Below are 27,402 nucleotides of genomic sequence, written 5' to 3'. Positions count from 1 at the left end.
TGTTATCTTAGGAAGTTAGGTGGTGCAGTACATAGAGAGTTGGACCTGTGGTCAGGCAATCCTGAGTTCAAGTCTCAGAATCTTAGTAGCAGGATGACTCCAATGATAGTCTCTTCACCTATCTTTGCCTCAGTTTCCTCCTCTGTAAAATTGAGATAACAATAGTATTTACCTCCAAGGATTGTTTTTTTTTTTTGGGGGGGGATGGCAGGAAGGGAAATGAATTTTTTTTCGGTAGTGTTTTGGAAACCTTAGAGGACTACATCAATATGAGCTTTTATTATGGTGATCTTTTATGATCTTAGCTTATTTATCAAGTGTGAGTTGTTACTTCTATTTACATTGGGAGTATTTTTTTTCAGATGGTTTTTGACAGCTTTGATTTCATTCTTTGAAAATTGTCTATATACATATACATATACATATACATATACATATACATATACATATACATACGTACATACACACACATGCATATATAGTTATCCACTTATTTGTTGGGAAATGTCTCCCAGTCTGAAAAATTTGAATAAGTTCCTTATGTATACTTTTATGAGAGAGTTTTATAAAAGAAAAACCAAACAAAAGAAAAACTTTCAGCAGAAACTTTTCCTCAAATTTCTGTTTTCTTCTGAATTCAATTTGCTAAAATCCTTTTTATCCATTGGTCATAAAATTAGGTCTTACCTATAGATTTAAAAAGTACTTTGTTCCTTGCTCCCCTAATTTGCTTATTTGTCCTTCTACATCTAAGTTATACATCTTTCTGCTGTTTATTTTATTATTTGATGTGAGATGGTATTTGCTACCTGATTTCTTCTGGACAGCTTTTCAGCTTTCAATATTTTTTTATACTTATGTCCCTAGTCACATATTGATCTTTTATTATGTCAAATATTTTATCATAATTTTTATTTGCTCCTGCATTTTGTGTATTTAATCAATTCAAATGGAAAAAAATCTCTATGTTTGTTCAGCTGTACCACTTTCTCTTAACGATTATTGCTTTCTAGTATTATTTGAAATATGGTAGTGTTGAGCCCTCTTCTTTGCCACTTTTATCATTAAAAAAATTAGATCCCTGTTCATCAAAAAAAAAAAGAAACTCTACAAGACATGAACTAAGCATCACAAACTTTTCAAGGCTCACATGGTCATTTTGAGGGGTGGGTGAAAGTGAGAGAAGCAGGATGACCATGTTGGTAAATTGTCCTTCAGTTATTTGTTCTCTAAAAGTTGCCTTGTGGAAAATTGTTTACATATTCCTCTTTCTAGTATCCCTTACTTTACAATTTTGGGAAGAAACATGCCTTTATCTTTTTCTATAGGTTTAAGGGAATAATTCTGTCCAGATTAAGTATCCTTTCCCTTTTTCACAGGATTATTCCTTCAATTTTTAAGTTAAAAACATAATTTGAAAAGAAAATACTATATTATAGTTTGCAACTACCTGAAAATTCTGTAGTATTTCATTCATTTATACTATTGGCCTGAGTAAAGTAGCAAATTAATAAGTATAACTACCTCCTCCAACCATTCATAATATTTACAATCCCAATAATCTGGCTCTGGCTGCCTTAATGAAACTTAAGTGTAAATGAAACAGGACCATTTCTTGAAGCTGTTTTTTACACTTGTATTCCTTATTATAGGATACTTATATGAATATTGTTATGTACTCTTTATATTAATATTTCTTTTTTCAATGAAAATGATTCTTTTCTTTCTCTACTGCATTAAAAAACCTAATAGAACTATCCAAGATAATGCAAAATTTTAAGTCTGGATTATATTTCAATTAAGTCTGGATTAAAATGTAATTTGTAAACAAATAACAAAATTAATACAATTCAATAAAACATCATTTTTTTCATTTATTTCATGGCAGTATCTGTACCATCATGAATGCATTTCTGATTTTCATGGCAAAGATACCAGAGTGGTTTGCATTTACTTCTCCAGTGGTTCCACTCTGTCAAGCCATCAGAAGTTAAATGGTTTTCCCAGAGTCACATAGCTAGGAAGTGTTTGAGGCTGGATTTGAACTCAGGTCTTCTGACTCCAGGCCATTGCTCTATCCACTGAACCATGAGTTGCCTCTAAAATACAGACAATATTATATTTTGATAACAAAGTTATGTAATTCACCATGTTCCTTATATTTTTCTCAGTTGCCTCTCTTTCTGTTTGAATTTTTACATCATTGTTATAATGGAAGGAAAAGTGTATTTGAAATCAGGAGACACATCTTTAAGTAATCACTATGTTACTTGTAATTGGTGTCACCAAAAGCAGGATGTGCAATGTGTGGATATGAATACTCTGTTCTAAAAGAAGAAAGAGTTAGAATACATGATAATAGATGTCCTAAAATCCTTAGATTCCAGTGTCCTTGCCTTCTCTTGCCAGCTTCTGAAAGATCCTTGTTTGTCATAGTGTGAGGTCAGGAGACTGGGGGGTGGTATGGTTGAGGACATTGTGGCATAGGAGACAAGAATATACCCTGTGCCATAGATCATACCAATATTTGAGGACTTGGGAGTCAGAGAAGATCAGCACAAAAGGGGTGATGGCTGGGAACCATGCTGCTAGGAGATCTAAGGTGGCCACAAACCAGGGCTGATGTTTGTCAACTTTAAAGTGGTATAATGCCAAGATAGAATTAATAGAATACAAGGAGACATATGTGCTCACCAGTAGGAGGACAGCATAAGTGGCTCTTTTCTCAGGGAACATCTTCGTAGAAAGTTGAGGATTGTGAATATGTTGGACTTGCTGCTGGTGTCTGTGAAGGAGAAGCACTAAGTAGGTACTGGCTGAGATCATGAATCCAATACATATAAAATCAGGAATTGAAAAGACAAGTGCAAAAAATGCAGCATTGAAAGAGGCAGGAGTTAAAATTGAACAATATCCTAGATTCCAGATCTTGGTATTATTAGTCAAATACCTTGAGTTATGCATAGTTCCAAGTAATATGAAATTTATCAGCAGGTAGAAACACCAGCAGAAGAAGCAGGTGGGGCCAATGCACTGTGGGGCTTCACTTTTGAGTTCTGCCCACCTGGAGTTCCTGGGACTGATGGTGATGACTTGAAAACCACTCAAGATGCAGGTGATGCTGAGGGAAACACTCCGGGCCACAGCATAAACATAAACAATCAATTTACACCCAAGAAGGTCCAAGAAATTTTGGAGGCCCAAACAGACAATCACCTGAGGGATTCCCTTGGAGAGAAGCACTTTGGAGTTGGCCAAGGCTAAGTGGACAAAAATGCACTCTTTTGGCCTCAGCCTATGGCGAATGAATAAAGTGAAGGTGTATAAGCCCAGGAGAAAGAAATTTCCAAGAATCCCAACTCCCACCTGAATAAGAAATAGAATGCCCAAGATGAGATAAATAAGCATGATTTTTTCCAAGTTTTGGGAAAAAAGAAATGTTGTCAATGCTGACAAATCCTAGGACAAAAGGAAATATTTGTTAAATTTCTAGAGGGTGTTATTGAAGAGTATAGGACTCCATTTGGGAAGCACTGGGATAATCTCTGTGTTGGGCTTGATTTTTGTTGTGTTGAATTTTGATATATTTCAGCTAGAGACCATCATCATGTTTGTATTTTTTGTGTTTTTCCTTGTTAGTCAAAATGTGAAAATTAGTATAATATTAATAAATAAGAGAGATATGATGCCAAATGTCCATTTTGTAATGCTATTTTTTTCTTTTGGGGCTTTCGAACCTGCTGGTGGAAGAATGAATTTATAATTTCAATTCCACATGGTTACATGTATAAGAATATTTTCAAAATGTATTATAAAATATTATAATAAAAATAACAGGTTAAATGGTAAATTACCACAAAATCATATTACTCTGGGCAATAGAATTTCTTTTCAGTTCTTCTTTAGCCTCTTTTAAAAAAAGTCTTTTATTATTTTCCAGTTACATAGAAGGATACTTTTTCATATTTGTTTTCACAGGATTTTTAGTTCCAATTTTTTTCTCCCTCCCTCCTCCCCAAGACAGAAAGCAGTCTGATATAGATTGTATATGTACATTGACATTAAGCATATTTCTACCTTAGTCATCTTGTGAAAGAAGAATCAGAGCACAAGGGAAGAACCTCAAGAATGAAGGAAAAATAAAACAGTCCAAAAGTAGAAACAGTATGATTCAATCTGCATTCATAATTCACAGTTCTTTTTTTCTGGATATTGAGAACATTTTCTATCATGAGTTCTTTGAAACTGTTTTGGATCATTACACTGCCGAGAAGAACCAAGTCTATCACCATTGTTCATCACACAATGTTGCTGTTACTGTGTATGATGTTCTCCTGGTTCTGTTCTTCTCAGTCAGCATTAGTTAATGTAAGTCCTTCCAGTTTTTGCTGAACTCTTCCCGCTCAGGACCAGAAAGAAAGTACATTCCCCTCATCGAGCATTTACTCTCCCTCCCCCAAGAGGGGAAGTCCTTCAAACTCCATCAGAGGGTGGTTTCTCCTGCTGACATCAGCACCATACATCACTTAGGACAGGCCAGGTGTGGCCCATTCCAATCAGTCTGCCAAATTCCATTATTTTACCACACAATCATGAAACTCATTTATCCATTTACCTAAAGAAAAATATATTTTAAAAATAGAAATTTTCCTGTCACCAAAATATTATCACTTGATTAATTTTAACTAAATCCCAAAGCAACCAATTAATCTATTAATTTTGTAATTGTGTTTAAAATTTTGGCATATTAATATAAAATAATATAAAGTCCCAAGTAGTTAATAAACCAGAACTTGTGAAATGTAAATTATATGCCAAATAATGTTTAAGTTGCTTTGGATGCAAATAAAAGATAATTTCTACTCTTAATTAGCTTAAGGTCCATTAATAATACAAGAACATATTAAAAGTGATGTAAATGAAGATTATAGCAGTATGCACACTGTCTTTGTCTTTTTAAAGACAGAAATAGAAAGTTAGAAGATGTGCACAAGTAATAATTAAAAAAAAACAACAACAATGCAACCCCAGTAACAGCAATAGCAACGAACAACAATAATATGAGCTAGTGTTTAAATAGTGCTCACCATTCACCAGACACTGTGCTAAGTGCCTCCCAAATATTATCTAAGAAAGCACTGAGCAAATGCATAATATATATATATATAATTCTATTATTTTTTGTAGATAATTACTTTAAAATTGCTTATTTTTATTCTCATTTAGAAATAATTCTGGGTTCTCCTTGTCTTTGTGAGTCAAATGCTTCTATTATATTTGACCACTTTGACAAATCTTCAAATAGGTTCCTAGAAATAAAATAAATCTTTTCTTTGGTAATGACAACCAATAAAATAAAGCAAATATACAATATCCCTCATCATTGTCTAATAAGTTCTGTTTCTATGGTGACAGCAAGATAGTGAGAGACAGTAGGGTTACATGTGTTAACAATTACAAAGATTTTAGACAACCTGCAATCATCAATTTACATCTTCTTACTTTAAATGTGAGATGCTTATGCAGTGACCAGAGAAGGGGTTCAGTAATGATGGAAATGGATTGTATCAATTTTGGCATCCTTGATATAAATGAAGCCCAAAGAATAAAGGAAATTGGATCTAAATGAAAGTCTGGGTCAATTATTTTCTATGAAGATATAAATGAAGTATGTGACAAAATGTATCCAGGAACAGGAAACATCACATCCTGGCATGTATTATCATCTTGCATTGTAGTTCTCATGATATGAATAGGCAATAAAATCAACATGAAAAAGAAATGGAACCTCTATAGCAGTTACTGAGGATAAATATATATTAAAGATTTAGGGGTGGAATGGATATTAGAAGCCATTTAGTTGGTCATTCATTCATTAAATATTTATTCACCACTGTGCTAATACCTGGGGGTACAAATAAAGGTAAAAGAGAATTATTGCACATGTGGATCTCACAGTGTGATATGGAGATGCCATGCAAACAACTATGTAAAAAAACCCAAATCCTATGTATCAGATAAGTCAAAGGTAACCAACAAAGGGAAGGCATCAGAAATAAGGGGGAATCAGAAAAGAAATTAGGTAATTCCTTTAAATTCCTACCTTATGATGGAATTTTATTGGGAACTTGGTGGAATACAGTGAAAGAAGAAACCAGAGATGAGAAGCAATGACTCAAGGAATGGGGGATAGATGATAACATTGACCAGAGTCAGGAGATTGAATGTCTTGTTTAAGAAAGAGTAAAGAGGCCAATGTCACAGAATCATAGAGTACCTATAAAGATAGAGGCTATAATGTGGAAGAAAATGAGAAAGGCAGAAAGGAGAGGCTATGATGGACTTGGGATTGCAAAGAAAGGATTTCATATTTGATCTGGGAGGTGACAAGAAAATATTGGATTTTATTGAATAGGAGAAGGACATGGCCCTGAGCTTTAGGAAGCTAACTTTACTAACTGAGCGTAAGTTGAACTACTGTAGAGAAAGACCTTAGGAAGGGAGACCAACCAGAAAATTATTGTCATAGTCAATGTTTGATATAATGAGGTCCTGCTCCAGGATAATGGCTGTATTAGAGGAATAAAGACATTGCATAGGACAATTGTTATAAAGGTAAAATCAACTGGCCTTGATGAAGTTTGGATGGTTTGGGGGAAGTGAGAGTATATAGCTATAAATGATTAAACCCAGGTTGTGAGCCTGGGTGACTAAAAGGAGGAGGGTGGGTTAAGGCAAAAATAATGGGTTCAATTTCAGACAGATAAAATTTGACATCAACATGATATCCACTTCAAAATGTCCAATGAGCATAAAAATATGACATGAAAAGTCAGCAGAGAAGTTAGAACTGGGAATGTAGCTTTGAGAATCATCAGCATAGAGGTAATATATAATCTTTAAGAGCTGATAAGATCACCATGTGAAAAATTATAAAGGATGAGAGTCCAAGAAAGAAGCCTGTGGAAAGATACATGTTTACCAGACCTTGCCCAAGTAAAGATTCAGCAAAGAAGGAGAGGTAGGTAGGGAGTCCAGACACAGAGAGAGAAACATGAAAACATAAATAAGATGAAGGAGCAGAAGACTAACTACAGTGTCAAAAGTCACAAAGATATCAATACAGAGTGAAAAGAGTCCATTCAATAGGGTAATTGAGAGATTGTTAGCAACTTTGGAGGGAGAAGATTCAGTTGAACAATTAAATTGGAAACCAAAGTATAAAGAGTTAAGAAGAAAGAAGAGAAGGCACCTACTGTAGATAGCCTTATCAAAAAGGTTTGCAAAAGACAGGAGTAGAGATAAACAATGATACCTAATAGAAATGAATAGATCAAATGAAGTTTTGTTATTGTTGTTGCTGTTGTATTGTTGATGGGTTTTTGTTTCTTTGTTTTCATATGGGATCTGAGGGCATGTTTCTAGGCATTTGGGAAGCAGCCAGAACATAAAGAGAGATTGAATATAAGTGAGAGAGTGGGGATAATGGAGGGGACAATCTGCTGCAGAAGGCAGATAGAATGGAATCACTTGTGTATCTAGACATGTTTGCTTTAGCAAGGTAAAGAACTACTCTTCATGATCCTGTAGGGAGCTCTGAGAACTTACTGGCTTTCCCCTGCCATCTTCACAAAGGACTACTCTTAATGTGAGATGAATAAAAAAGAGATAATTTAAGACTTATGTGTGTATTGTGATTAAATGATTGTGATTCTGTGAGCATATTAAGATAAAGAATTGAAGGTAAGAAAAAAACTCTTGGATAATGGTCTCTTTTTCAATCAAAAAGGGAGGCAAAGTTCTCATCTGAAAGATAAGGAGGGGGGTTATGAGATGTTTGGGGTGGGATGACAAGTTTTGCAAATATCACCGCAGTGGTTGGGACAATAAGTAAATCAGGGAAATATGAAAGGGTTGCCTTGCCAGTGAGGACCCAGTTAAAATAACATGATATAAATTAGGTAAGAGCTAAAATTGAATTATATTCTCTCATTTAATTCATTCCTTAATTTTAGAAGAATGGAAAATGAGGTTGAAAAATATTAAATGGCTTTTATAAAGAACATCTAAACAATAAAAACATGAAAATTTACCCAAAAAACAGAAGAAAGAATTAACAGGAGAAATAAAACTACATTTTGAGAGAAATTAACTAAAATAGTTCTAAAGAAATATAAGATTAATAATTTTATAGCTAACATTTATATAGTATTAACTATGATGAAGCATTTTATGAACATTAGCTCATTTGATTTTCACAACAACTCTGGGTTAAAAGTGCTATTATCACCATTTTACAGAAGAGGAAACTGAGGCAAATACCTTAAATGATTTACTCAGAATCACACAGCTGGGAAGAGACTGTTTGAAGTTGGATTTGAACTCAGATCTTCCTAACTGCAGACCCAGTGCTCTGACTGTGCCACCTGAGTTTACATTAATGATGAAAAAATTAGAAGTGCTTTGAATGAGAATTGGACCTATTAAAAACAATTTTAGCACACAATTAGTAGCTATGAATAAATTTTCATGACAGAAAGGCAGAAGGAGCTTTAAGTACAGTACTTGTCAGTAAATGATTCATCACATAACAGTCAAGAGAAAGAGCCTTTTACAATATTATTTCCATATTGGTTGACAAGTATGCTAAGAAATTATACATAGTGTTGTTTCATAAAGAGCAAGAAGTATAAAATAAAGAAATTTCATGTTATTCTGTCAAAAGACTCAAGTAAATATTGTCATACCAAGAACATTTCAGGTTGAAACTCAGAGGGCAAAATTAGGCAAATGCTGGCAGATATCTATAAATATTGTTATAAGTAATACTTTCCCTCATCAACAGTAGTGGAGCCACTGTGTTTTGGATTTGGATTTCAATATTCGCTTTTAGAATCAGTGAAAGGGACACCAAAGAAAAATAATGGAAAAAAGATGGAGAAAACACTATATAAAAGAAGTCTGTCAGGGCAGCTAGGTGGCGCCGTGGATCGGCATCAGACACTTAACACTTACTAGTGTGGTAAAAAACAGCATACTACTGAAGTGGCTTTTGAAGGACCACCCTTTTGGGGAGGAGACCATGAGGAACAGCCTTGTGCCTTTCCGGAACACCAACTTAAAACTGGGGGTAGAATGGAAGTTGGCTCTCTGTCTTGCACACGCTAGCTTCTGAGTTTAGCGGTGATGACATGTTCTGGTGATCGGCTCTGGCTCTTGGTCTGGCAGGCAGTTTTGGGATTCAGTGAGTTTTATAAAAGAATATAGACTTAGCTTAGATCTAAGACTATTCATTTTTAGTTCTACTTTTCTATTTACCTAATCAGTATCACCTGTTTGTTGTCTAAATAATAAAAGCTAATCCTTCTCTGATTAAAGATCAGAGGCTTGTTTTTCTTACTGGTCTGGGAGATATATAAGGGAAAAGTTCAAAGGGGAGTTTAATGCTTTTATATCCAATTTAAAATCTCACACTAGCTGTGTGACTCTAGGCAAGTCACTTAACCCCAATTGCTTCACCAAAAAAAAAAAAAAGAAGTCTGTCAGGAGGCAAAACAAGTTTGAGGGTGTGAAGAAGGTTTTGAAGATACACAAGTGATGTAATTATTAGCCAAAGCAAAAACAACTTATTTGCTTCTACTTCTAGATTCTGTGAAAGAAGGTTGAAAGAGAAACAAGGTAAACAAGGCTTAGGGAGAATATAAAAGGATGAAAGAGGGTAGAGGAGTTAGGTCTTGGTGAAGACTGAATAAGGAAAAGAAAAAGGCAGCTACCAAGAAATGGTAAGCTTAAAAAGTGGTAGGAAAAGGGGCAGCTAGGTGGTGCAGTGGATAGAGCACAGGCCCTGGATTCAGGAGGACCTGAGTTCAAAGCTGGCCTCGGACACTTGGCACTTACTAACTATGTGACCCTGGGCAAGTCACTTAACCCCCATTGCCTCTCAAAAAAAAGTGGTTGGAAAAAAATGTGAAGATTAAACAAAGTGATAGATAAAATTAGTGAGTAGAGCAGATTAGAAAAAGAAATAGCATACTGGTGGCAGCCTTAAGGGGTGATGAAAATGGTGATGGGGTTATTAGTATAAACAAAGGAAAGGACTTTGAGTGAAGCTGAAAAATGAAATTGAGATAAATAATTGACTGCAAACATTTTTAGCCAAAGGATGTTGAAACATCACCTAAGAGAGGTAATGGAATAGGAGAGAGAACTTCAAGAAGATGGGGATGCACAAAGATACCAATACTGACAAACAATTGCCAGGACTGTTTCAGAACCTTTTCAAGATCTCTTTCCTTTCCCTCCACAAACAGGGCCTGAACAATAGCCTGACAGTCTCCTTGGCTCTTGGAAGGGACTTTCTGCTTCTGAACTCCTAGATATAAGAAGATACTCACTAGATTGTTCTCTGCTTCTAGGATGGAAGAAAAAGCTGCTCTAAACTGAATATGTCCCTTTGTATTTGGGTGTGAGTCTGTGTCTCTGTGCATATGTGATGGCATAGGCAGGTCCTACTTATAAGGACAGCATTGTCTGAGCCCATCTCTCTGCAGAGCTGCAATTATCACGTCATGGACAGGAGTAATGACGTTAGTCTGTCAAAGGGATGTTTTTAAGAGTGAACTTTTGTCCCACATGAAAATATCTTCAAGGATTCCCGATGATTAAGAATTACCCACCTGCAATTACTAATTAGTAATGAATAATGACAATGGCAAAGTAAGCAATTAAGCAAAAAGAGATAAGAAATTTTCCTGGGCTCCCAGAGACCAGAGATGCAGCTGGTAGAGAGGTTGTTATAAATACTTCTGTTATTACCCTTGTCCTGGCTTGGGCTTAGTGGCTTGTCCTGACGAATTTGAGGCCTTAGATCTGCACTTTTTTTCTTTGAAGTTCTCAACCTCGCAATGCAATCTCTGATTATGAATTCCTGCACAAAGCTAACATCCCTAAATATCATATTGATGCCTTCTTTTGAGTCTTGATGTCTTTTTCTGTTCTATTTCTAGAATCTGATCACCTTATCTCTCTTACCCCTTACAATGATCAATGGTAATAAATGGACTTCATTGTCAGTAGAGAAGATTACACACACCTCAATAAGGCCTAACTATCTTCAATCTCTGATAAAGTCTTAAGTTCTGAAAGACACTGTAATTCAGGCAAAAGAAATTGAGGGGGTCATTTCATCTTATTTCTTATGTAAAATTCTTTCTCTTTCTCTCTGTATCTCTCTTTTTCTCTCTGTCTCTGTCTCTCTCTGTCTCTCCATCTCTGTCTCTCTCTCTTATCTTGAATGGTTTTGCTATGTGGTTTATCTGTGGCTACATGAATCTTTCTAAAAGTGGCTTTCAGAGAAGCAAGGATTGATTTCTCTGGAGTCCCCTTCCTTCATTCTTCTCTACAGAAACTTTGATTTCCTTCCTAAAAGGAAGCAGGAGGTTGATGCCAGAGGATGACCACTCTGCTCTACTCAGAGAGAGGGAATACTAGGATAGAAGTATATCTATCTTCTTTCTTAAAGAAGAATAGTCTAGAGGAAGTAATTTTGGGGTTTAAGTTGTTTTGATTCTTTTCCCTTAACTAGAAAGGACTTTCCTAAGTTATATATTCAAGATTAGACTCCCTTCCCATCAGATGCCCATTCCACAATTAATATACATTACAAACAGCAAATGAACCCATTTTTCCAAATCAATAGCAAAAGAAAAATCTGAGAATATATACACATATTCTCCTATACATAGGAGACTATAGATCAAGCAATATAGAGAGAATCATCTGTCTCATTGGGATCAAGATAACTACTGGGAGGGAAGGAGAAAGGAAGATAGAGAGAGGGAGGAGAGAGAAAGAGAGAGAGAGAGAGAGAGAGAGAGAGAGAGAGAGAGAGAGAGAGAGAGAGAGAGAGAGAGAGGTAGGTTTCCCAAAGATAATAAATGTATGATCAAGGTGTCAGTTTTTCTAAATGTTGGTTTCCTTCAATTCATTTTCTCACTTCAAGTGTCTGAAAAGAGTGTGAAGAAAACATGACTTTTCTTTCCAAGCTAGAAGTCATAAACCAGTATCTCTCTTTTCTCTAGTTCTCACCAACTCCTTACTTCACACAGGCATGACACATTGAGTAATCAATCGTTCTCCACCAATGAGGAGAGTCTTGTAAGAATGACCCTTTGAAGATATGCACAGGCAGTTTTCTGATGAAGTCAAAGCTATCTATTGCCATATGAAAAATTCTCTAAATCACTATTGATCAGTGAAATGCACATTAAAACAACTCTGAGGTGCCACCTTACCCCTATCAGATTGGCTAATATGACAAAAAGGAAAAATAATAAATGTTGGATAAGCTGTGGAAAAATTGGAACACAAATGCATTGTTGGTGGAGCAGCTGTGAACTGATCCAACCATTGTGGAATGCAATTTGGAACTGTGCCCAAAGGGCTGTGGGACTGTTCATACCCTTTGATCCAGTGGTACCACAGCTAGGTCTGTAACCCAAAGAGATCATAGAAAAGGGAAAAGGACCCACATGTACAAACATATTTATAACACCTCTCTTTGTGGTGGCAAAGAATTGGAAATTGAGGGTATGTCCATCAATAGGGGAATGGCTAAACAAGTTGTGGTATATGAATGTAATGGAATACTATTGTGCTGTAAGAAATGATGAGCAGGAAGAGTTCAGCGAAAACTGGAAGGACTTACATGAACTGATGCTGACTGAGAGGAGCAGAACCAGGAGTATTTTGTACACAGTAACAGCAACATTGTATGATGAACAATGGTGATAGACTTGGCTCTTCTCAGCAGTGCAATGATCCAAAACAGTTTCAAAGAACTCATGATAGAAAATGTTCTCAATATCCAGAAAAAGAACTCTGAATTATGAATGCAGATTGAACCATACTGTTTCTACTTTTGGACTGGTTTTTTCCCTTCTTTTTTGAGGTTTTTCCCTTGTGATCTGATTCCTCTTTCACAAGATGACTAATGTAGAAATATGTTTAATGTGATTGTACATATACAACCTATATCAGACTGCTTTCCATCTTGGGGAGGAGGGAGGGAAGGGAGGATGGGAGAAAATTTTGGAACCCCAAATCCCATGAAACAAATGTTGAAAACTATCCTTATATGTAACTGGAAAATAATTAAATACTTAAAAAAAAGAATGACCCTTTGAGTCCAAGGTTCTTTTTATATTGAAAAACTGTGATGTATCAGTTTTCTCCTCTATAAAATGAGACATATAATTTGTTTCTGTTTTTTTTTACACATCATCCAAATAATAACTTAACCAGTAGAGGATGAAGGAGTAACCACTAGGAAGAAGAATAAAGAAATTTACAAGAAAAAGTTCTGACACAATTTTATTTTCATTTTAATTATGTCATGGAGAAATTATAAATAGATATAAAAAGAGAGATATGTTAAATATATACTTTATGTACTATATCGCAATAATATGTGTGAAAATTATTAATAATAGGGGTTTGGGGACTCCCAGAGACCCCTGCTGAGAGAGCCTGGCCTGACCTTTTTTGAGGCCAGCCCAGAGTCAGGAAGTAGTTACTTCATTCAAAATCACACCCATCTGAAAGTCTTGTTCCTACCATAGGATCTGTTCTCTGGGCTCTGATATCAGCACGACTGTGCTGAACAACTCTCAAATCCAGTAAACCAATAGATTTGAATGATGCTAGCCAATTAACTTTAAGCAGTATGTAAGGGTCGCCTCTCATCCTCTCAGAGAGCTTACATGCTTGCTGATCTCTCTCTTGGCCCTGGAACTTGATGAGAGGAGAAGCAGCCGACTATGTTCCCCCATTATCTCTCTCTCCTCTTTCTTAGCTAGACTTCCCTATCTTTCAGAGCCATGAGCACTCTCTTTACTAATATTTAGTAAACTTTAATAAATGCTTAATGCCCCTGAACTGGTGCAGTAGCCTCTAATTTCTAAGTAACAAATATATGATAAACCCCAGCTCATTTTCCCTACACTTGGGACAGAAACAGGGCAACCACATTTAATTTTACATGCCACAAATATAAAATGTAAAAAAGATAAAAATTATATCTGGATACTTAATATTTACTAAAAAAGTGTGACAAAGAAAAGATAAACAGAAACAATAATAAAATATGTATGTGATTATACAAATCACAGAGAGCCCTTAGAAAAATAATAGAGATTACAAAATAACATTTATAGGGATAGCCAATGTTGGAAGACTTGCAGAAAGGCGGAAACATTCATAGATTATTGGTGTAACTAAGGATTAATAATAAAATCAGTTTAGTTATAATGATAATATCATTTATACAGAGAACATTATGTGTGTTAAACATTTTACAATATTATCTCTTTTAAATCTAAAAACAACACTGGAATATAGACCGCTTATTATCTCCCATTTTACAGTTGAGGGTAGTAAGACAAACAGGGTAAGTAATTTGTTCAAGGTCATTCAATTAGTAAAGATTCAGACCTCAGCAGGTTTTTGCTCCTGAAGGGCTTGGGCCAAGATGGTCTAAGCAAACTTCTGCAGCCTGGAATCATGGCCTACAGCGCTGGAAAGAAGAAGAGAAAAACTGGGTACAGGGGTGATGGAAACATGTGCCATGTCCTAGGATCTGCTAGTGCAAATCATTTTTGTTTGGAAGAGATTTGAGAGGTAATGGGGATCAGAGAAAAATAAGTAGTCCACCATGTTGTTGTTCTTGTTGCTTGGAAATGGAATGGAGGACTTTCAAGGAACTCTGATGAAAAGACCATAATTGAGTAGAAACTTTGAAAAACAGATACAAGAGTGGATTGAAACCTATACATGTAAATTTATTTTCACCATTGGCAGGACCTGAATGATATATTTCTAATAATCTATTGGGGGGAAACTTATCAGGATCTTAATATCCTTAAAAAATATTGAAAGACATAGATATACATAACAAAATAGAGGAATTAGGGTGTATTGACTATATTGTGAGGGTTTTAAAAAGTGAAGGAAAAAGAAGCATTAAAGGGAGGAATACACAAATGAAAAAGGCAGAAGGGTGTGGGACTTTCTATTTCCTATAATTGGAGTTCATAAGAAACAAAGATAAATGAATGAAATGGGGAATAAGAATAGAGGAACTTCATTTTTATCTGAATTTGATGAGTACCTAAAATACACAAAAAACTTTAGTGTAGAAATTCATCAGTTTCAAAGTCAAAGAAGGAAGAATGTGTGGCACTTAAGAAGAAAGGAATAGTTAGGAATTTTTAAAAAAGCAACAAAACTTTTTGATCCAGAAAGGGAAGGGAAGGTCTAGGAAGAGAAGGGAAGGAAATGTAAGATAAGACAAGGAAAAACAAGGGAAGCAAAGGAAAGAAAAGGGAAAAAAGCAAGAGAAGGAAAGGAAAGGCAATGAAAAGAAAGTAGGAAAGGAATTATGATGAATTATGTTATCCATCACTTGATGGAGAGGTAATTAAATCAAGTACAAAAAGAGTTGTGCAATTTTGGGCACATCCAGGTGCCGTGCAGCACTTATTATTGAGCAGACATCATAGATATCAAGTGTAATGATTGGAATGATTCCACCTGCTGGAGACTTACTGTAGAAAAGCTCCACCATGAAGTGAAGGTCTCTGAGGGCAAGACCATGCCATCTTTTCTTTGGCATCAGGAAGTGATGTTTGCTAGTGGGAGGAAGAAGGGGGAGCCTGGCGCTCTCTCTCTCTTTCCTGAGGACTCTGGTGGAGAAGGGAGCTAGAAATGTGCTCTCCCTTTAATAGATAGAGGAATCTAGGCCTTTCTCTCTCTCTTTACCAAATTTTTATTCTCCTTAATAAATGCTTAAAAGCCTAACTCTTGCTAAAGCTTATAATTTATTGGTGACCACTCATTAGATATTTTAGACAGACTAGTTAGAATTTTAGCCTTAACACAAGTTAATCCACTGCATCTTGAGCCCTCACCAGTCCTCTTGGCTTTTGTACTGCCACTGGACTCTAAGGGTGCTGGAAGAGAGAGCTAGGCTGCCAATTTTATACAACTATCTCATTTAAATCCAATAAATGCTCAAATCAAAAGACATCAACCATAGTATCTGACCATATTTACATATCTCAGAGTCTTGTGGTAAGGGCCAAGTGATGAAGTTGCAGGTGCAGATGCACTGAGAGCTGTAGTCATAACACCACAGAGAGACAATGCAGGGCTGGGTCTTCTTCTTTCCAGACTGAAACAGCAGTGGGATTTGGGATACCCCTAGGTGTCTGAGTAGCCTTTGTTAAGGAACTCATTGCTCACTTCCTGGCATGAGGAAGGAGCTAGAAAAGGTACCATAAAAATTTACTGCTTCATCCAATCTTGGTCTGTTTATCATGGTCTTTTTCCACTTCTATACTTCAGACATCATAAGTAAGAGAAATGGAAACATCAAGAGGGTTCTCCCTTTAGCCTTTGTTAATGCATCGCTCAATTTCTTTTTTCTCTCTTTTCAGTCCCTTTACTTTGTTAGTCATAAGTATCTGTAATGTTATTGCTTTAGTATGTGTACATATATGTGTTTATGTATATGCATACACACAATGCACATGCACACATATGCAAATGTATATATGTAGGTATTCCATTATTTTACCACAATATACACATATACCGAATGTTAATTGAGCCAGTACAGGATGAAGGTGGAATCTAGAAGAAAAAGGAAAAAAAATGTACAAAAGAGTTCTGACATGATATTATATATATTTTAAATTTTTCTTTAAAAATATTTTAAATAAATTATGTAATAAGATAATCATTTCCATAACATCTGGCGGTAAAAAAAAGATGATTGCATAAGAAAACTGTAAATCCATTATGCACAATTTGCTATTTCTTTCAAATATATACTGAATTTATCATGTAAATTTCTGGCTACCATTCGATACAAACTGGTGTATTTATGTGTATGTGTGTGTATTGTGTGTATATGTGTATGTTTATGCGCATGAACATGTATATGTGTATGTGTGTTTGTGTGTATACAATTATTCTATACATGCATCTATTTATCAGTTATTTCTCTGGATAAAGATAACCTCTTTATTCATATATGCTTTAGTGTTAGTTTCAGTATTTATAGTAGTCAAAACAATTTATTTACTCAAAGTCATTCTTAAAACCAGATTGCTATTACCTTATATAATATTCTCTTGCTTCAGCTCATTTTGATCTTCATTATTTTGTGTAAGTCTTTCCATATTTTTCTACGATCATTGAGCTCATCATTTATTATAGCACAGTAATATTCCATCATAACCATATATCACAACTTGTTTAGCCAATTGATGGGCATCCTTGCAATTTTTAGTTCTTTGCCAACGCAAAGAGAGCTGCTATAAACATTTTAAAACATATAGGTTCTTTTTATTTTTCCCTAAGCATCTTAGGAAATAGACCTAGTAGTGATATTGCTGGGTCAGAGGGAATTAGTAATTCAATAATTCTTTTGGCATACTTCCAGAGTATTCTCCAAAATGTTTGGGTCATTTTACAATTCCACCAATAATGAATTAGTATCTCAATTTTTCCACATCTCCTCCAATATTTGTAGCCTTCCCCTTAAATCATTTTAGCTAATATGATAGGTATAAAATGATATTTAATCTCTATTTCTTTAATCAATGATAATTTATAGCATTTATTTCATATAACTATAAATCGGTTTGTATTTTTCATTAGAAACTGCTGTTTCATATCATTTGACCATTTATCAGTTGTGAAACGACTCATATTCTTATATATTTGACAACATTTAAATATTTAAGTATTTTTATTTGAGACTTTATCTGATAAACTGTCTATTAAATTTTCCCTGGATTTTCTGTTCATAGGAAGGGTGATTGAAATATTCCAAACTATATGGCAAGAGGAAGTTGTCCCCCAAGAGTTCAAGGATGCCTCCATTGTCCATTTTTATAAAGAAAAAGGAAATTGATTGTCCTGTGACATTCAGAGGAGGGAGGTTTCTCTCTTAGTTACTGCCTACAAGATTCTTGCCAGAGTGCTCCTTAATCACCTGATCATTCACCTGCAAGATGGTCATCTACCCAAGAGCCTGAGTGACTTTAGAAAAAGCTGAGGAATGGTTGAGGTGTTGTTTACCACCCAATAACTCAGGAAAAATGCAAGAGCAGAGCAGAGGTTTGTACACAACATTCATCAATCTGGCCAAGGCCTATGATACTGTCAGTTGTAAGGGCTTGTGAAAGATTGTAGCAAAATTTGTTTGCCTGGAAAATTTCATCAATATTGTAAATCAGTTTCCTTTTCCCATCACTAGTGGAGTGAAACAACATTGAGTGCTTTCTCCCATGCCTTTTAGCATGAGGTTTTCAGCAGTGTTATCAGATGTCTTCAACAAGGACAAAAATTGTATCAAGGTTAGCTACAGACCTGATGGTAAATTATATCACTTAAAAAGGCTACAAGCAAAGATTAAAGTGGAGAGAGAGATTAGGGTATAATAAAAGAAAAAGAAAAGAAACCTGCAAGACATTTTCCCCCTGTCATTTTGGCCACATTGGAATTACAGAAATAAATTCAAATTTTGTAGAATTATTTAAAAAAGTTTGCAAGATTTGGGAGGTTTGGAGATTAATCATTAAAGAATTTGAAAAATAATATTTCAGGGGAGAACTCTTGGGATTTTGGGTAAATTCCAGGAACTCTTTCCTTTTTGAAATATCTTAGTGAATTTTGGGGTACTACTCTGTAGAATTTTAAGGAAAAACAAGAATTAAATTCCACAAAATTCTATAAAAGTAAGTGGCACTTTCCCCTGAAGATTAATACCCTCATTATTTTGGGGCAATGAAGGAAGGCAGCTCGTTTGAAAGTAGTCCCAGAGTGAAGAGAAAAAAATAGGTAAATGGTTTGAATTTTATAGCCACCTATTGTTAAGGCTTTCTTGATCATGAATATTAAAAAAAAAAAAAAGATTGTTTAAACCAAAGATCTCCTGTGACTCTATCAGTTCAGAGATGGTCTTCCTCTGACTGTTAACTTCTTTCATCTCAGATCAAGTTCCAAAATAAAGATATTGAAAACAAATACTGGAAAAATGTAGGAAAATTTGAATAGCATTCCACCTGCAGAAATGTATTAGCTGTGTAATCTTAAGCACGTTATCTTACCTCTGCTTGCCTTAGCTCCCTGATGTATAAAGAGAAAAGTAATAATGATACCCACCTTACAGGGTTCTTATGATGACCAAAATAATATGATGATTGTAAAGTGCTTAACATAGTGATTATCATATGGTAAGCAATATATACATATACATATATAGTGCATATGTATGTGTGTTTATGTATATGTGTATATGTATATGCATAAGTATAGGTATATAAATGAATTATTATTTCTTTAATTGAATGCAATCATTCCATACCTTATAACTCTAAAGTGGGTTTAAAGCACAAACGGTAAGAAGATTAATGGTTTTATGATATGATCATTTGGAAGTGCATTTCAGTGAGTTGATATCACCCGAAGTTTTGTTTCTGTTTAAATACACAATATTGTTTCTGTTATTATTATATTTCTAAATTCTCTTATAGTGTGAGATTTGAGAGACCATTGTAACAGGAATATTATTATATAAAATGACTTATTTTTTTAAAAAATCTAGATGCAGTTAGATTATTAGTTGAGCTTTTAAAGGATGTGACAAAATATATATTTGAAAACTGTTCAATATTTAATGAGGTATATTATGTTATAAAACTGATAATAATGTTTACAATAATAACAAATTTTCATTTTGAAAATTTTGGCTATTATGAAAATGTATAGTGTGATTTAAAGATGTAATTTCAACATATTAATGATGAGTCAACTATGTGTTATTTGCTGTATGTCTGAAGCCCCAGAATATGATTAGTTTTAATTTATAAAAAAAAAAGGACAAATTTTATATTAACTGTTAAGGAAAGAATTCAAGCCCTAAGTTGTTGTTAGTGAAATTTTGATATTTAACGTAAAAATTCCTAGTCGCGTAATTTATTATTGTGTTGAGTTTTGATTACAGGGATAGTTGTCTGAATTATCATGAAGTCAATAGTAGAATATGGCATGTGCTGCAGTGTGGGAACTGCTATAGGCCTGTGCTCAGAAAAGTTTTGGAGACAACATCTGTACGGTCTAAGGTAGCATCCTCCTGGCTATTTACCCACTGTGCTATTTCCTTTCTGAAAATGAAATTTCCCCATGTGGTTAATCCCGAGCCTTGCTTTTGATTCCCTGTGACTACATGATTGGCTATCAAACCTGAAATCAAACACAGCTAAGGAAATTTCCCCCCGGGTATGCTATATGACATTGCTATAACTATGTCATTCCTTTTTCTTATCTAGCAAAGTTCTGTAACCAGGAACAGATAGATTGCAGAAGTTTTGCAAGTACAATATTAAATCTATTAAATAGTAGATCGATACTGGAATATCTCTGAGTTCTTATAAGAGGACTCACATATGAACATCTTGTAATTTTAACCTGTATTTTTGGTCAAATGATAATATAGAGATGATATCTTCCTAAATGGGGAATGATTAGACAAAGTAATAAGACAAAGATGTAATGTTAAAAAGCTTTCAAATTAAATGAAGTAGTAAAATTTGGGAAAGCAACCAGATTAAATTATTGTTTAATTAATTTATTTATTAAATTATTGTTTAATTGTTTAAATTAAGAAGTGTATCCACATAGATGATTGGCTTCCAAATATATCTCTCATGGAAATTCAGGCTTTGAGTATGTTTTGGCAATAAATTCTCAAAAATAGATTAAGAACATTACATATAAAATTGTATTGATGATAGTAAAGAAAGTGAAAGTATTTTCCCATTTCAAAGTATCTATATGATAATTTTAAAAGGCAAAAAAAAAGTTCATTTTTTTGGTTGTACCCTTATAATAATATAAATCTGGGACTCAAAATGTGTTCATTAAATGAATATTAAGAATGGGTTATGAGGATATAAAGATACTTGATGTAATTTGATCTTGATGATAATTTTTGTATTGCTTTGATCTTTTGTTTCATGATGGTCATGGTGGATTTCTTGGTTACCGTGGTGACATGTAAACCTCTCTTCTCAAAAGTCCATTGTGAGACATCGAAGTAGGTCTGATCTGCAACATGTTACTAATGTGAACATTTATGATTATGAATTTATAAAATCCTTATAGATTTGGCTTATAGATAGGTGATCCATAGAAGGAATGGGTTGCCTACTACTCCATAAGGCAGAAAGATAGGGGTAATGAATGGCTTCAGAGGATTAGGACATGGGGAATAAGTAAACCATGTTGACTCCATCTTGTGACTCAATCCTGGAACTAGCTGAGTAACTATTTAATTACAGTACGAGTCCAACTTCTGTGTTGTGAGAAAACTTCATCTAATTATGGGAATTGGAAGAAAACTTAGTGCATTGTTTGAACCTAGCCCTGTGTAGCTGGAAAATTGGGCCATCTCTATGTGCTGTTTATAGGCCTAAAGGATCTAAAATAAAATTAAAAAAATATTAAAAAGAAATGACTATTCCAAGTTATATATTCATGACTGAACTTCCTGGTGCCATTTCCACAATGAATACATATAATAAACAGCAAGTAAAGTCATTTATCCAAATCAATAGTAAAACAGAAGTCAAAGAAAGTATACTTTGGAGACTATATAAAAAAAGGGCAGAGTGAATGATCTTTCTCACTGGAGCAAGATAACTCAGCTCAACCAAGAGAGAAAGGGTAACTTAGATGTTTCCCAAAGGGAATAGAGATATGATCAAGGTGTCAGCTCTTCTAATGTTGGCTTTCTCCCAGTCACTTTTCTCCCTTCAAGTATCTGCAGAGAGTCTGAATCATGACTTTTCTCTCCAAGCTTGAAGCCAAAAACCCAGGATGTCTCTCTTCTCTAGTTCTTACCAACTCCCAATTTCACACAGGCACAGTGCATTGAATCAATCTCCACCAATGAGGAGAGTCTTGTAAAAATGACCCTTTGAGCCACAGGCTGCATTTATGTAGGAAAGCTGAATTGCATGAGAGTTTTTCCATTTAAAAAGGAGACCTATAATTTGTTTACAAATTCTTTTTAAATGTTAATTCAACCAGTGGAGAATGAAGGAGGAATCAGTAGGAAAAAGAAAAAAAATGTACAAGAAAAAGTTCTGGCACAATTTTCTTTTCATTTCTAGCTAGGGCTAGAAATATATGCAAAAGAGAGATATATTAAATATCTACTTTATATATCATACCAAAATTACATTAAAAGAAAAAAGAAGAAAACCTAAATTTGGATATTTAATATTTGCTAAGTAATAAGTGACTTAGAGAACTATAAAAACTATCACAAAATATGCAAAGCATCATGCATATCAGTCAAAGCAAAAAAAATGATAAAGATTAAAAATAATGCCTCTTGGAGCAGTCACTATTGTGAGGGTTGTTGAAAGGCAGAAACAATAATTCATTGTTGATAATGATTTGCAATAATTAAAATAACAATAATATAAGGCTGTCTATTACAATAATAACAATAAATAATATAATTACAACAATAACAATAAAAACAATAATAGCTAACATTTACATAGGGATATTATGGGAGACAGTGTTCTAAACAATATACATTATGTCCTTTGATTTAAAAAACACCAGAGAAGGTAACAAATCTTGTCATTCCCATTTTACATATGAGGAATCTGAGGGAAACAAAGGGTAAGTAATTTGTTCACAGTCAATGAACCAATGAGATTTCTGACCACATCAGACTTTTGCTCCTGAAGGCCTTTGGCCAAGTTGGTTACTGAGGTTCAGGCAAACTTCTGTAGCCTGCAATTGTGGTCTTTACACTACTGGACAGAAGGAGGGAAAAATTGGGTGGAGAAATGGGTTTTGACGAAACCTCAGTTCAAATCTAACCTCAAACACTTACTAGCTCTGTGGCCTTGGGCAAGTCACTTAGCCTCTTTTTGCTTCAGTTTCTTCATCTATAAACTGGAGATAATAACACCCACCTCCTGAAGTTATTGGGAGGTCAGATAAGATTATAATTGCAAAATGTGCTAAGGCTCAGAGTCTATCAATCACATAGTATGCACTACATAAATGTTAGCTGCTATCATCATAATCAGTAATGTACATGTGTAAAAATGTATACATGCATATATATATATTTATATTTGCATATGTTTATACCATCTACATATAAGAATGTCTGCATACAATCATATGATGTTGTGTACATGTATTTGATATGTATATTCATATGATCTTAGACAGATAACATAAAACTGAATCTGCTCTAATGTCTTCTGAGTGTAGGAGAAAGTTGTGGTCATGATCTTGTATACACAATACTAAAACATTCAGAATTTATATAATTATCCCTTCCAAATCATGACTTTCTCCATTGCAGTTTCAATATATCATGCGTCAGCATAAGAAATTAAATGGGAATTTTGGAGGGCATTTTCCAGAAGCTGCAGACAACCTGAGAAGGTCAGAAGTTGACATAGAAAAGGTTTAGAACTTGGAAATTCATAAAATATATGTAGAATATTGTATAATATCAGCAAATTTTATCTCTTTTTTTACAGGGGCAATGAGAGTTAAGTGACTTGCCCAAGGTCACACAACTAGCAATTGTCAATTCTCTGAGGCCGGATTTGAACTCAGATCCTCCTGAATACAGGGTCAGTACTTTATCCACTGCACCACCTAACTGCCTTTTAAAAAAATTATTTTATTTTTGTGGGGCAATGGGGGTTAAGTGACTTGCCCAGGGTCACACAGCTAGTAAGTGTCAAGTGTCTGAGGCTGGATTTGAACTCAGATCATCCTGAATCCAGGACCAGTGCTTTATTCACTGCTCCATCTAGCTGCCCCCCAGCAAATTTTATCTCAATACCATAAATATAAACAATTTCTTCTTTAAAGTTAAAATAAATAAAAAGTTAATGTCTATGAAAAGAATACAAAAGCCAACAGATGACATACAAAAACTTGAAATGTAGAGAAATCACATGAACCTATATATAACCTATCACCAAATACTTCACTGAAAGTTTACAATAAGGCGTTATAAGTACCCCAGAAAAGAAAAAGAAAAAAAATCAGACTTCTTCTCTGGTTTGAAGGCAGGGCTAAAACATTTTATGTGGATGTTCCAGATCACAGGGTAACACAATCCTAAGCCCCCACACTATGGAAGGGAGAACTATATTATTATGCTAGAACCTGTGCCTTGGGACTACTGGATGAGCAGCAAATGCAACTAAATGACTCACCATTTCTGTGCTTTTTGAAAATGAAAGTTTCTTTCTCCTAGGGCATAGATCATATGGAATCTTGGACTTTGGGATTGTTTAGCTTTACAAATAGATACTGTGGTGGATGGAATCTGAAATGACTGAGAAAACAAAGGCCCATCTTTTATGCATATTAATTTATTAAACAATGCATGCCAATTGTATAACAAATTGGGACCAGGCCTCTTCTGCTTGGCACTGGACCCTGAATACAAGGGTAGACAGATTTTATGCATTAAAAACAAACAAATAACAGGAAATATAATAAAATATAAATAAGGATACAAGATTAGGTGATCTCATTTCCCATAGAAGGAAAGAGTTGGAGTTTTCTGAGTTGAAAAGGGGATGATTGAGTTTCAAGATTTTAGAGGGGGGAAGTGAACAAGTATAATTCCCTGAAATCACAAAAAGAGGTATCTGAGTGTTAGTATTTAATCAAAGAAATATGGACATAGTAACTAAATGACCAATAAAGACACAGTTTTCAAATGAGACATAACGAATACTTGAGATGTTTACCTGTGAAAAAACTCATTGTTTCCTTCTTTGACCTGACTGAATTTCTGTATAACCTAGGTCCTTAGTTAAGGGTTTCTAAGAAACAGAAGGAAGAAATGTGAAATGCTATTCATACAACATGAGTACTGGTATGGTCTAATACAGAGGGGTCAAGTCCACTGCCACAGGACCACATTGTGGCCTATGACACTGCTGAGTGTGACTTGCACTAAATTAAAATGTAGTTGGGAAATAGTTTTTTTTTTTTAAATTTTAAATTAATTAATTATTTTTAGTGAGGCAATTGGGATTAAGTGACTTGCCCAGGGTCACACAGCTCGTAATTGTTAAGTGTCTGAGGTCAGATTTGAACTCAGGTACTCCTGACTCCAGGGCCGGTGCTTTATCCACTGCACCACCTAGCTGCCTCAGTTGGGAAATATTTAACAAAAATAATAAAAATGAAATAAAACAGATAACATTGGTGCTCATTTGTTTACTTTATATCTGACCTTTCACGATGCCACTTGGGATTTTTGTGGAAAAGATACTGGAGTGGTTTGCATTTCCTTCTTCAGTGGATCCAGTGGATCCATTTGGTCAGGTAATCAGAGGTAAAATGACTTGCTTAGGATCACATAGCTAGGAAGTGTCTGTGGCTGGATTTGAACTCAGGTTATTCTGACTCTAGGCCCAGTGCTCTATCCACTGAGCCATAATCTCCCTCTAAAACATAGCTAATATGTTTTAAAACAAAGTCATTTTGAAACATAAGGAGCAATTATGTATGGTTCAGTGATCTATGTTTGTATTTGAGTTTGACTGCATTGGTCTAATGGAAGGAAAAATGGATTTGAAATCAGGAGACATGAGTTCAAGAACTGACTATTACACCTATAATCTGTGTCACCAAAAGTAAGATACATAATATCTGGGTTAGAACCCTCTTTTCTAAAAAAATGAAACAGTTTGAATATATGATCACAGAGGTCCTTTCTAGAATTAGATTCTATAATTATTAGATTCCAGTGCAATTGCCCTCTCCCACTAGCTTCTGAAAGGTATTTGTTTGTTATAGTGTTAGTCCAGAATGCTAGGTGGGGATTTGTTTGACGGCAGTGGGGGATAGAAGACAAGAACACCTCCTATGCCACAGAACACACCAATATTTGAGGACTTGGGAGTCCGAGAAGATCAGCACAAAAGGGCTGATGGCTGGGAAACATGCTGCTAGGAGATCTAAGGTCATCATGAACCAGGGCTGATGTTTGTCAGTTTTAAAGATGTAAAATGCCAGGCTAGAATTAATGGAATAAAAGGAGACATATGTGATCACTAGTAGGAGGATGACATGGGTGGCTCTTTTCTCAGGGAAAGTTCTAGGAGGGAGATGAGAACTATGAATATGATGGACTTGCTGATGGTGTCTATGGAGGAGAAACAGTAAGTAGGCACTAGAGCAGATCATGAAGCCCATACACAGAACATCAGGAAGAGAAAAGAAGATTGCAAAAAGTGAAGGATTTAATGAGGCAGGAGTTAAAATTGAACAATATCCCAGATTCCACATCTTTGTATTATTAGTCAGATACATTGAATTATGCATAGTCCCAAGCAAAGTGCAATTTATCAGCAGGTAAAGGCACCAGCAGAGGAAGCAGGAAAGAACAATATACTTTTGGGCTTGGCTTTTGAGTACTGCTCTCCTTGGGTTCCTGGGACTGATGGTGATGACCTGAAAACCACTCAAGAGGCAAGTGATGTTGAGGGAAACACTCCTGGCCACATTTTGAAGATAAACAAAAAATTTACAACCAACACGATCCAAGAAAATTTTTGAACCCCAAAGACACAATTGTTTGAGGGATTCCCCTGGAAAGAAGCACTTTTGAGTTGGCCAAAGCTAAATGGGCAAAAATGCACTCTATGGGCCTCAGCTTGTGACCAATTAGTAAAGTGAATGTGTATAGTCCCAGAAGGAAGAAATTCCCAAGAATCCCCACTCCCATCTGAATAAGGAAGATAATTCCAAACACCAAGTCACAAAGCATGATGTTTTTTTTTTTCCAAATCTTGGGAAGAAAAACTGTTTTCAGTGCTGGAACATCCTAGGAGAAAATGATAGGTTTGTTAAATTTCTAAAGTGTGTTTGTTACTGAAGAGAATGGGGTTTCATTTGGGAAATGTTGGGATAACCTGTGGATTGGGCAGAATTTCGATATATTTGATCAGGGGTTGGGGGTGGTGGAATGGAGTGAACCACCAAGACTAGTTTGTATTTTTAAAATTTTTTCCATGGTAGCCAGAATGTAAAAGTTAGCAGAATATTAGGAAATACATTGATATAATGCCAGACATCCATCTTGCAATTTGAAGCCTTTTTGTCTTTTGGTGATTTTGAACTGGAAGCTGGAAGAATGAATTCATAAGCTCAATTCCAAAGGTCTAGGTGGGTAGAAATTTGTGTACAATGAATTATTAAAATGTGATAAATAAAATTATGATTGCTTAGAATGAGAAATTACCACAGAAAATCATGACCCTG

At 35.0% G+C, this 27,402-nt stretch overlaps 1 protein-coding gene and 1 pseudogene across 1 annotated transcript; both read right to left on the bottom strand.

Annotated features, from left to right (window-relative positions):
* Positions 1–2,430: 2,430 nt before the first annotated feature.
* On the bottom strand, positions 2,431–3,408 carry LOC122748309 (vomeronasal type-1 receptor 1-like). The gene has a single exon (XM_043993971.1). The coding sequence runs from the start codon at positions 3,406–3,408 to the stop codon at positions 2,431–2,433; it is 978 nt and encodes a 325-aa protein (XP_043849906.1).
* A 22,542-nt stretch (positions 3,409–25,950) lies between these two features.
* Positions 25,951–26,908, bottom strand: LOC122748308 (annotated as a pseudogene).
* Positions 26,909–27,402: the final 494 nt, after the last annotated feature.

The sequence above is a fragment of the Dromiciops gliroides genome, chromosome 3 (genome assembly GCF_019393635.1).
Source record: "Dromiciops gliroides isolate mDroGli1 chromosome 3, mDroGli1.pri, whole genome shotgun sequence".
Lineage (NCBI taxonomy): Eukaryota > Metazoa > Chordata > Mammalia > Microbiotheria > Microbiotheriidae > Dromiciops > Dromiciops gliroides.
The sequence above is the reverse complement of the archived record's forward strand: the minus strand, read 5'-3'. Positions and strand labels throughout refer to the sequence as shown.

Coding starts and splice junctions, on each gene's coding strand:
- LOC122748309 (XM_043993971.1), bottom strand. CDS start 3,408: ATGCTTATTTATCTCATCTTGGGCATTCTATTTCTTATTCAGGTGGGA.